Source organism: Typopeltis vanoorti, chromosome 9 (assembly GCF_054136105.1).
Source record: "Typopeltis vanoorti isolate ZY-2024b chromosome 9, IOZ_Tvanoo_1.0, whole genome shotgun sequence".
NCBI lineage: Eukaryota > Metazoa > Arthropoda > Arachnida > Uropygi > Thelyphonidae > Typopeltis > Typopeltis vanoorti.
In genome coordinates, this window is record NC_143557.1 from 56764088 (window position 1) to 56776767 (window position 12680).

The 12680-nt window shown below is 34.3% G+C and overlaps 1 protein-coding gene across 1 annotated transcript in view; it reads left to right on the forward strand.

Moving 5' to 3' along the window:
• The first annotated feature begins 1472 nt into the window (after nt 1–1472).
• Exo70 (exocyst complex component 7) overlaps nt 1473–12680 on the forward strand; it is a 324025-nt gene continuing 312817 nt past the window's right edge. Inside the window, exon 1 of the mRNA XM_090398081.1 lies at nt 1473–1569. Coding sequence (XP_090254207.1) covers nt 1540–1569 — 30 coding nt within the window. The 5' untranslated portion in view covers nt 1473–1539. The remainder of the gene's footprint in view (nt 1570–12680) is intronic.

Sequence of the window (12680 nt, forward strand, 5' to 3'; positions counted from 1 at the left end):
ATATATATATATAAAAAGAGAGAGAGAGAGAGAGAGAGAGAGAGAGAGAGAGAGAGAGAGAGAGAGAGTATGTAGCGCAATTGGAAGAACGACGGTACATTGCGCTTGCGCCCTTCGACTGGAATAGGTCTAAGTTTGACTCTCGTCGCGACGGGAGGAATCTTTATCTGGACGATTTTCAATCGAAGGTGAGTTAGCCGATCTCATACGGAGTTGTAGCAGGGTTTTTTCTCCCGGAAACTCGAGTTTTTCATCATGATTCGTAGTAGAGGTTCGGTGTAGTGGTTGAGAGAGTTGTGTACTCCCGCGATGAGTCTTCAGACTCCTTGGAGGTGTCAGGAATAATAATAATATACATATATATATATAATTTATTAAGTAATAAAAGATAATCAAAAACAAAATAAATAAATGCAATAATCCATTAGCGTATTTTTGTTAGCAAAATTAAGTTGTCTAGTGGGGGAAATTACTGGTGGAACTTTTCTAAGCCTTTCTTCGACCAGTTCCCGAATTAGTCAATATTTGGCATGGGGAAGCGGTTTTTTTTTTTTTTTTGAAAACTCGGGTTTTTCGTCTCGTAAACTCAAGAAAATCGACCATAGAACCCACACTATTTCAAACAAGAACATATCATATTAGAGTTAAATACCAAGAGATGGCAGAACCTCTTTGCCAGTCTCTTCATTGGTTGTGGCTTATAATCAGTGATTGTCTTGGGCCAGCTATCTCTGGCTACCAGTAGATATTGAAGTGTCCACTTAGTCTGCAACAGCTAGACAGGGTTAAAAAAGACCCTCGCATTCTCCCTAAAAGGGAGTATGTATATATATATCTTTTTTTTTTTTTTTTTTTTTTTTCTAAGGAGATTTTTCTAAGCATTTCTTTTACAGGATCCGGAGTTAGTCCATTTCGGAGGCGGGTTAGCGATTTTTTCCTTTTGAAACTCGGGTTTTTCTTACGGTAAACTCAAGAAAATTGACCGCAGAACTATTTCAGATAATAATATTGCCTTAAACTTAGAGACTGAGAGACAGTGGCACTTATCTGCGACTCTTCGCCGGTTGCCATTTAAAATCAGAAATAGCCTTACTCTAGCTATCTCTGATTGGCTACGATGGAGACTAACGGCCTCTCAGTATTCAAAAGTTACGGTTAAAACGGCCTCGCCTACTTTCTATGGAAAATAAAATATGTTAGCAGATTCACACACCCATCCATCCCTACACACATACACACAATGAGAGAGAGAGAGGGAGAGAGCATTAATTTACTCAAAACCCGATTGTTTAATTCTCCTGTTTATTTTGAAAGTGATTAAATATGGAAAATCCAATAATAATTGTTCAATAGCCAAGGTATTCTTCGGTTAATCAGAAAAGAATAAAAAAAAAATTAAAAAGAAAAAAATCTGGGAAAGTTAGAGAAGACGAGAAACAAGAAATGTAGAACGACATCTAGTTGCAGTGGGTGTCATGAATGGCGTGAATTTTGATTTCTGTTTCTCTTCAAACTAATAAATTTAGCGCTATTTTAAAAATGGACGAGGCTAAAACAAAGTTAGAAAAGGTTCGTCATATGTGTAATTCGGTATTATGAAAAGAAAATTATTTTTATGCTACCATAATAGAGTTACTTGCAATGCAACTCGGTACACTAACAGCGTTTTTGACTATACAATGTCGGGAATCTCATAATTTCACGAATATAATCAAAATTTGGGCTCTGTGTAATGGTATATATGCGGTATACTCCATGCATAGTTAATCAAAATTAATGTCACAATTAATTATCTAGGCTTTGACTTCAGACAATATTTGTAGTGATGATAACAATAATAATATGACATTTCAAGTAGATCACGATGCTGATGTGTTGTGATGGCGTGTGAGTTGCCAATATTATTATTATTACCCCAAGACCTCATGGAGTCAAAGACTCATCTGGGAATCGGGGAATATTAACAGGGAACAATTCAAATCTCTCAGCACTGTAAATAAAATGTAATAAAGCTGCTGCAGTATTACCTTTTAGGAGATACACACAACAGAAACACTACAACTATCATTGAGAACAGTTGCTAGACTTTTTTTTTTTTTTTTTTAAATATAGAATTATTGCATATAGCAAATAATACTGTTGAGAATTTTACTTGAATGAGCTTCTTGATATTATTATCAGGATATTTACACCCAGGAAATATTATATAGTAGGAATGTGAATTTAAAGTAGCATCCTGCAATACTCATTTGTAGCAGGCTACTTTTGTATCACACAGCCTGCAGTACAGTTTCATGATTGCATCATCTTTATCATTAGTAGTATTTTTTGTGGGATAATTGCATGTGTTCTCTGGCCATTTTTTTAGTTAATTTATGAAAAACCAAAGTCTCTAGAAAGGAAGTGATTGGCTAACTCATCTTCAATTGAAATAATGGTAATTTATTTGAAACTAACAACACTCTAAAACAATTAAATAAATGATGGAATGTTACTTTTAGCATTTGGTTTATAGTAGAAAAATGTAAATTGGTACTTGCTAGAGAGAAGAGCACAAAAGGTAAATTTGAGTACCTTGATTGAGAAATCATTTTTGAGTTGATATATGTTGTGTTGTTGCACTTGTGACAGTTTTTGCATATTCTGGAGTTTTGTATATCTACTCTTCCTAAAGTTACATTTTTAATTCTGATTGTTCTGCCTGGATGAAGGTCCAGTAACTCAGAGCTTGTTTTCTGATAATGATTAGGCAGTTATAATGGAAAGATTCATAAAGAAGGTGTGTTTTATGTTTGGGATCATTATCTTAATAAAATTTAAATGTATTCAAAATCCCAAATTTGTCACCCTTGTGTGAATTTTCTTCAGGAGGTTCGAGTTTGTAGCATGGTTATATTTCCTTCATTGAACACTAGCTCACTTAAACCTACTAATACACATCAGCACATCATGCTGCTTCCTCCAAATGAATAAAGTCACATCAAATCATGAGTTTCTTAACTTTAATCATTTGTATATTTAATTACGTCTGAACTCTATCAGTGTATATATTCACTGGAATACATTTCACTTCATGTAATATCTTAAATTGTTTTTTATACATTACTGAAAATTAATCAGATCTTATAGTTATCTACTGTATGTCTAAATAAAACTTTTCTTTGTCTACTTTACTTTCTAGATTCTTTTAGCAGTCAGTTTGCTGTTGGTAGCAATGACATGAAATGATAAACAAAAGAATTCAAGCTGAAAAGAGTAAAAGTACCTCAGGAAACAGGGATGCAGAGGGCAATTCATTTGAGGCTGTCTGGTGTGAGATAGAAGCCAAGAGGATGAAATGTATAATTGGTTGCTGCTATAATCCAGGGAATATAATGGAGAGCATAGATGAACTCATTGACAAAGTGGAGCAGCATAGTTTTGTGAAGGGTTGGTCTTCCCTTGGTAATTTGCTTACTATTTATAAAGAAGTGATAATGGAGTTGGATAAAGGAAATGGCTACCCAGTGGTTGCTGGACTTTGCATAGGCCTTTAACAAGATTCCACATAATACTCTGTTGCATAAATTGGAATAAATTGAAAGATATGAATGTGGTGATTTGGATTAAAGGGTGGCTGATGGACAGATATCAAAGAACAGTTTATGGCAGAGTTTAGTCCAGGAGAAGGCAGGTGACTAGTGGTGTAATCATAGGACTGAGTACTTGTCCTCTGTTATATTATTATTATTATTATTAAACAAGACCTCATGGAGTCAAAGACTCATCTAGGAGGTCCTTTTAGCTCACACACATCTCATCATACCGTGTCTTAAACACATTCAAACTCCTTGCAGACACCACACTCTCAGGCAAGGCATTCCAATCACTCACAACTCTGCAAGAAAAAAATCTGCCTCTCACTCCCCTACTCACACCCTCTTTATACAGTTTCCAGGGATGACCTCTGGTTCTCCCCTGATCTCCCACTATTCTCTGTAGAACTTCTCCACCATTGATCCTATAACAACCCCTTACCAACTTGTAGGTCTCTATCATATCTCCCCTCTTCCTTCTCTCCACTAGACTCTGCAAATTACATCTTTCCTCATACTTGACATTCCAGAGGTCAGAAACTACCTTAGTCAGTCGGCGTTGTTTAATTTGTACATCAGTGATACGATATAGGGAATGATGTGATGGGAAATAATCACTTGTTTGCTGATGATGAAAAACAGTTAACTGCAGTTACAAAATACATTACATCCTATTCTCACTTTTTGTAGCTTATGCAATTTAATATTTCAGTTTTCAGTGAACTGTGTATTATATTATTTTAAAAAAAAGTGAAGAATATTTAATTAAAGTTTGTTATATTTATAGTGCAGATTTTATTTTTTTAAATTTCCTATTTCCATGTTGAATTAACTCTTATCATCTTATTATTATTTTTTTTTAACATCATGGCTGTTCAGAAAAAAAGAATTATACTTATAAACTGCCATAAAAATCAGTCTGCATTTCTTAAAAGTGTATTAATATTACAATATAAAAAATTATTAAAGTTTTGTGTATGGAATCAGAGTAAAAAACATGATAAAAGTCAGCCATCAAACTGCCATCTTTTGGCTCTTTGGGTATTAAATTTCCCAGCAGTGGGAATTGCTGGGTGACTTGATCAATACCATCTCAGAAAGAGTTAGTGGGTGAAAATCGGTGAGTGCCAACTTGTAAATGCAAGTAGCATGTTAGAAAGTAAAGAGAACGAGGTGTCTATGGATTTGGCCTTGAACAGTGTGGCTGAGGGAGATGTTTAGTTACCGTAGACTTATAGCTGAAGCAACCAGCTCAAGGCTATGAAACCAGCGTGTTATGCCTGTAACTGCATGTGTTCTTCTGGCTGGTTTGCCTATTTTGCGGGGGTGAGAAACCTGAGTTTCTGGGAGGAAAAGCCCTTCCACCACTGTATGAGACTGGGCTAGTGTAAGGCGATTGACAGTAGATGTTGAGAGATGGACATGACAGACAAGGGACAGAAGAAGATATGAGAATCAGAGAGAGAGGGGAAAGAGGAATAAAGGAAGTTGAGTGTGGAAACAAGCAATAGAGAGAGATGAGGGGAAAGTGGATGGGGAAAGCAGAAGCTAAAGGGTCAGGAATGCCAGTAAGAGAAGAATGAAGATGTAAGGAGTCCTATATTTGGAGACTCAATGATTTAGAGCATGTAACTGGTGCTAAGAGTTATGAAGAGATAAAAAGGAAGTCACAAGACAGGATGTTGTGATGTGCTGCTATATTTACCAATTTTCGGATTGATACACCAAAGAAGAGAAGAGGGTAGAGGGTAGAGCTAGAGGAATGCTTGCATTGGGGAAGGATAGATAAAGTGGAAGTGAAGTGAGGTACATGGAAGATATAATATTGGTTGGTACAAATGACCAGAGATTAGGGATTGTGTATCAGAAATCTGTGAGAAATAAGATAGTGTGATTGTTGCCTTGGTATGATAATGCAGAGTTAAGGAAAAGAGCAGTGATAATGAATAAGTTGATAGTGATAACATGTAGGAGAAGAGATCTGGAATATGTGGATACTTGGAGTACATTTGTGGATGAGCTATATGCAAGAGATGCATTATATTCAAACACAGAAGGGCATAGGCATTTAGAGAGACTGTTGTTTTCTGGGTGAGTGTGTTAGATCAGGTGGAAACTAAGTGTTGTAAGGGGTGGAAGGTAGCAAGCATGGCCTCGTGAGATTGCGGGTTGAGAAAAGAGGGAGTGTATACTATATGCAAAGTCAAGTGGAGTCTGTAGAAAGTAATAACTATGGAAATACTGACAGTGCACTGATTTTTCTGTATACAAATGCTAGATGCACTCATAAAGAGAATGAGTGTGTGATATTGAGTGACTTATTCTTTCCAAAGATTATTGGTAACATTGAAACTTTGTTGACTGAGGAGGATGTCTTTACTGGGATAGAAATTGAATATTTTTGCAGGATAGAGAAGGTAAATGAGGTAGTGGAGTGTTATTCATTATTTTATGAGACAAACTGTATCTTCTTGGCATAGAGAATAAGAAGGGAAATCACCCTGACATCTTTGAGAATATATGGTGTGAGGTGAGAGTGTATAGGACAAGATATTGAATGGAATGTTGCTATAGACCAGGAAGGTGACTAGGAAGAAAGATTAGTTTGGTAAGCGCAAAGGGAGTGATCGTTATAGGGGCATCAACTATAGCAATATAAACTGGACATGAAGCAGCATACAGTAATAAGGGAAAACTGAATTTTTGCACTTCTTGAGGGATAGCTGTCTTGGCAGCATGTGGTGGAGAGGACACAAGGATCAAGAGTTTTGGAGTTGGTCATAGCCTCTGAGGATCTGATTGTGAGAACTGTAGCTCAGTTGATATCGACAGTGTCCCTTGGTTGGAAAGACCTGGGTTCAAATCATTCTGTGTAGTATGCAAAGAATCTTTATAAGAGCTTTTCAGGTGTAGGTTAGTTAGCTGGTTTCATACAGAAGTGGCATGGTTTTTGTTCTTTTGTTTCATTCTCCAAAACAGGCCAACTATCCATAAGAACACATTCAATTATACACAATATACATAATAGACATAATATTCAATTAACAGACATAATATACTTGGGCAGCAAGAGGATGGAAATCAATATTAGATTATTTTATACTAAATGAAAAGACATCAAAATTTTCACTAGATGTTAGAGTTCACAGAGGATATGAAATAAGCAGTGACCACTTCCTTGTTAAAATAAAATTAAGATTACCACCTAAATGGCTACAAGTAACAAGAACAGAAAGAAAAATTGAAACATTTGTTTATAAAACTAGACTATTGAATGACACAAATGTACAATGGCTATATGAACAAAGAATTAACCAATATCTAGACAAAATAAAACACAATGAAGAAATAGAAATAGAATGGCTTAATATAAAAATGATACTAAATGCAGCAGCAAATGAAAGCTCAGGAGAGACCAACAAATTCAATAAAAGGAAAAAACTGAAGATCTGGAACAATACAATGAAAGAAATAATCAAAAAGAAAAAAGAAGCCTATCACAAATGGTTAAGCAGTAAAAGATAAGAAGATGAAATAGAATATAAAAGAACAAGAGGCCATAGCTAAAAGAGAAGTCAGAAAAAGACATAGAGAATCATGGAATAAATTTGTTTCTAATTTAGAACATGATTTATATAAAATAAGACCCAATGTATATAAAATTTTGAAACACTTAAATGCAGATACCAAGGAAAACATAAAATTAAACACTGAATTGAAATTAGAAGAATTTCTAAATTACTGCACAGAATTGTGAACAGACAAATATTTTAAAAAAGACAACTGGCAAACAACAAAAATGAAAAGGAAATAACTAAAGAAGAATTAAAAATCAGCCTGAAAGAAACAAGAAATGGAAAATCACCTGGAGAAGATAAACTAGGTTCAGAACTATATAAATATGCAGGAACTAGATTCAAAGAAAGACTTATTATTTTTAAATAAAATTTATTCAACTGGTATCCCCCCAATAGAATGGAAAAAAGCAATTGTGATTCCATTCTTTAAAAAAGGTAATAGAGATGACTCTAAAAACTATAGAGGTATCATTATACTAAATTCCTGTTACAAAATATATAGCAGAATCTTAAATAGCAAACTAATGAAATATTCCGAAAACTTTATTTTAGAAGTACAGAATGGATTTAGAAAAGGACGATCATGTATAGACCCAGCCTTTTGCCTAAAATTAATAATAGAGAGAAGAAGAGAATACAATTTAGAAACACATATTGCATTTATTGACTTTGAAAAAGCATTTGACAAAGTTAAAAGAAACATATTATTTAACATATTAAAAGAAAGACAAATACTAGGTAATATCCTAAAAGCTATCACAAGTATATATGAAAATAATCAAATACAAATAAGATTAAATCACGAGCTATTATATACAAGAGAGATAAACCAAGGGGTCTGACAGGGATGTCCCCTCTCAGCAACTCTTTTTAATATCTACTTAAATGAAATAATAATAAAATGGAATAAAAATTTACATCAAGGAATTAAACTTTCTCCTACAGTAAACTTGAAACACTCTCCTCTTTGCCGATGACCAAATAATAATTACAAATTCTGAAGATAAACTACAGAAAGCTATTTTAGATCTAAATGAGATATCCAAATATTATGGTATGATAATATTAACAGAAAAGTCAAAAACTATGGCCTTTAAAGGACAGGATTCAGCAAGAACTAAAATAGTAATAGATAACAAGATCTTAGAACAGGTGAATTCATTTAACTACCTAGGATGTACGATCACATATGAAAATGAAAAAGATATAAACGTAAAAATTGCAAAATATTTAAAAATAACAGGTGTAATTAACTCTATATTTAAACCAAACCTAGTTCAAAAACAAACCAGACTAAAAGTATACAATACATTAGCCCTACAAGTCTTAATGTATGGAAGCAAAATCTGGACAATAAAACAAAAAGACAAACAAAGATTAACAACAGTAGAAATGAAGTTTATGAGAAAAACTGCAAAGTATACCCAATTTGATCACAAAAGAAATGAAGAAGTTATGAAAGAATTAAACCAAGAACCAATAATAGAAAAAATTAAAAAATATAAACATAAATGGATGGAACACGTTCAAAGAATGAAAAACAGAAAGATTACCAAAACAAGCCTTAAAGTACAAGCCATTAGGAAAAAGAAAACCAGGACGTCCTCTTAAACGATTCAACGATGACTTCTAAGGCTGGAACAGGCCATGCTAGGCCTAAATCCTTGATTTGCATGATGATGATGAATATACTGGTCTCATAGCATGGGATGCTGTGACCTTAAATCCAAAACAATCAACCAATCTGATTGTGAATGTGATACTTTCTGCCTAGTTGGTGAGGGTGACCATGTAGTCCTGACTTGGAGGATGAATAGACATGACAATTATATGTAATTATAAGGAATACAACTATAATAGAAAATATCTTGGAGCAGTATGACATATGAAAATTTGAAGAGAGGTAGGTAGTTCGTGGGAAACAATTAAGAAAACATTGCTAACCGTAACAGCAGATTGTATACTTCAGGTGAAGAAGATAAAATGATTTGGAATAAAATGGATAGCTAGGAAATCAAACAGGAATTGCAGACGAAAAAAGATTATTGAAGGCATATAAAGGGAGAGGTGGAGAACATTAAGAATATGAGGTGCAGACTAGGATATTGACCAGTATAGTAAGGAGAGAAAAATTAGAATATCAGAGGAGACTAGTGCTGCAATCCAATCAGAATCCCAAGGAGTTTTTTATATTTTTTTTTGCTGTGTGTACAGTAGGATGAAAAATTATTGTGGATGGATTACCTTGCTGGTTGGCGATGTTAGTTGGGTGACCAAGCAGATGACACTTGAGCTATGTAATGAGCAGACATAATATGTCTTCCACTAATGTTCCATCCTGGTAAAGCAGGCTTTATTCTTAGAGGGATAACATTGGGTGATTTGGAATAAGGGAATGTATTCCAAATACTGATCATACTAGATGTCAGTAAGGCAGGGAAGGGAGGAACTAGGTGAAATTTTATGATGTGGTTTAAAGGAAAGTGGTAAGGAACTCACTATGCTATTAACATGGCAGTTTAATGTCTTGCAACAACATGTGCTCCTGAGGAGTGGAAAGAGGGTAAGATAGTGTCATAGCATAAGAGTGATGGTAGAATGGAGGTATTTCTTCTGTGATTGTTAAAATTTGGAAAAATTGTTTTAAGAACTTATAGAGAGAATTGGGCAGGATAATATTATTTATACAGACTATTATGGATTTATTAAAGGGTGTTCTTGTTTTACTTATCTCTTTTGCCTTTTATAATAATGGAGCAAGAGCAGTGGATGAAGGTAAGGCATACATTGTGATTTTTTTTGGATTTTGCAAAGCCATCGAAAGAATGCCACATAAGTTACTTAAGTTGCAACATATGGATTTGATTAGTTGATAACTGGTTTTGTGATAGATGTATATGAAGGAGCAATATCAGGTAGTAGGACCTTTACTGTTTGATCTTTATGTCACTGAGATTTTCATTAGACTGAGGAGATATTCAGTTGTGTGTAGATGATGTTAAGTTTGGGGGGGGGGAAAATTAATACTAATAGTACTGATGTTTTGACTCTTCAAGAGGAATTGAATAATCTGGAAAGGTGGGCAAATGAATGTGGATGTCATTTTAATGCAGCTAAATGCTAGGTTTTGAAATTTGGGATCCATAGATGGAATGCTTCAAACTCACTTGGTGGGATTATACTGGCAGATGTGGAGGATCTAGAGATCTTGGGGGTCATAGTAGATAGAAATTTGAAATTCACAGGACATATAACAATAGTTGTGAAGACAATTCAGATCTAGTCACTGGGGTTCAAAGGAGACAAAGTAACTTTGGAGAGGGTGTAAAGGCAGATAGCAAAAATGATATCAGGACTGTACATGTTGGATATGAGGATGCGCTGAAAACACATGCAAACTACAGAGTTTGGTGGATAGAAGATGAGGGGGTGGGGGAGATATGATTGAGACATTTAAGCTGTTGTTTACTAGATTGACACCAATGAGATTTTTCATATGGTAGAAAGAGAGGAGGGAACACAGACATGGAACCATCTCTGGAAGTTGCAGAAGAGGTAATAAGTAAGAAGGTAAGAAATAAGTTTTTGTATGGAGAGCATAGGAATATGGAATGCATTGCCTGAAAAGTGGTTATATTTCAAATAGTGGATGAATTTAAGCAGTGGTGTGATAAACTGTGTTGTTTTATCAGATGGACCTTCTGCAATCAGTCTTATGACTGTATGGAAGTTGAGAATAATAATAATAAGCTCACTTGGTCACTCATGACATTTTTCTGGTTGTTCATTGCATGTCAGGATTGATGACTTCCCACAAATTTCCATTGGCAATGCTAGTGTACTACAAGGTCCTGTACTTTCTTTTACTCTTTGCCCTGTACATAAATGACCTCTCTCACCGACCTCATCCTGCCCATATCTTTACTGGTGACATTTTGTTCCATATCATTTGACAACCTTCTAATGCAATCATCAGAAGTTTCACAATCTTCCAATAATAAGTGGCTTATAATCTGATTTCCTTGCTATTTTTCTGTGGATCAACTCTATGACTTTAATGACACCGAAGCTTTATCCCTTGCCAGAAAGAGATTATTTCACTTCTCTTAATTCTTTAGAAGTTAATCAGTATCAAACTGGAAGAGTTTTTTTTTTTTTTTTTTTTTTTTTTTTAATAATCCACAATAGACAAACTGGCCAGAACACATGCAATTAATAGATATAATACACTGGCCCTAGTCACTTCATTTATAATTCAAAATAACATCAACCCTTACTCCTGATAATATGCATATCTCTGTAAATATATGTCGTCAGCTGCACCATTGTAAAATATTCTATTATCCAAATTAAGTGGATATTGAATCCAACATTATTTCAAAGCCGAATAGAGAAACTACAAGAGTTTCATGCTGAATATAGAAACTATATATATATATAAAAATTTCGGCATATTCAAGCGTAAGCAAACTTTTCATGACGGGGCAACTCGTAGTAAAGGTAGAGTAAGCTCTGATCACAATCCTTAGTATTTCCCATAATGTAAAACACATCTCCTAGCAGACATGTATGATGTTATACATTATGGGGGGGGGAGAGACATATATATATATATATACACACACATATACATATATAGTTTCTATATTTGGCATGGAACTCTTGTAGTTTCTCTATTCGGCTTTGAAATAATGTTGGATTCAATATCCATTTAATTTGAATAATTTTGCATCACCGAAGTGAAGCCTTTTTTTGGCTCTCTTTTTCAGTGATCTATTATCAATATTCTATCCTCAACTTTATATTGCTATCAACCGCACCTTTTATTCCTTTTACACGTGTACTTTAGGCCTAACTCATTTCTTCTACTTTACTCAAATAAAACTAAAATCTGCTTAATATAGACCTCGCTATTAATCCTTTATAATCTTCATTATGTCTGCACTGCTAGTGAGTGACCTTTGTTATTAGTCTATCCACGATAAACAGGTTACCAACTCTCAAACTATGCAATTTAGAAAAATTTATTTGTTTAATGACTGCGCTATTCTAAATTATATATATAGCTTGAGAATTTAACTATGGATCTTGCATATGTTCCATAGTTAAATTCAAATTTAAAATCAAATTTAACATACACAATCCTTTATAGCTAGTTGTGGCATTTCTTAATTAAACAGGCTCGCTGGTTTGCTCATTTTTTTGGAAGCAGTGCATTGGCAAATAGATCATTAAAGATAGTTACACAAACAAAACATTTTATTTTAACCTAGTAAAATATTGCAATGCACAAACAAATAGGAGACATTAACTCTCTAAGGCCTATTACATACACAGTAGACAAAATATGCGACTGAACATTACACACACAACACTTAGTTAACCCTTTCACACTGCTTAGATATCTAAATTAGACATGTAGATACTTCTTATGTTACACTTAGCTAAATTAGACATATAGGTTAACATCTGTTTTCCCTTTCATTACCGCAACTTGTTAACTAACTAAATACTAACAAATTCCTGT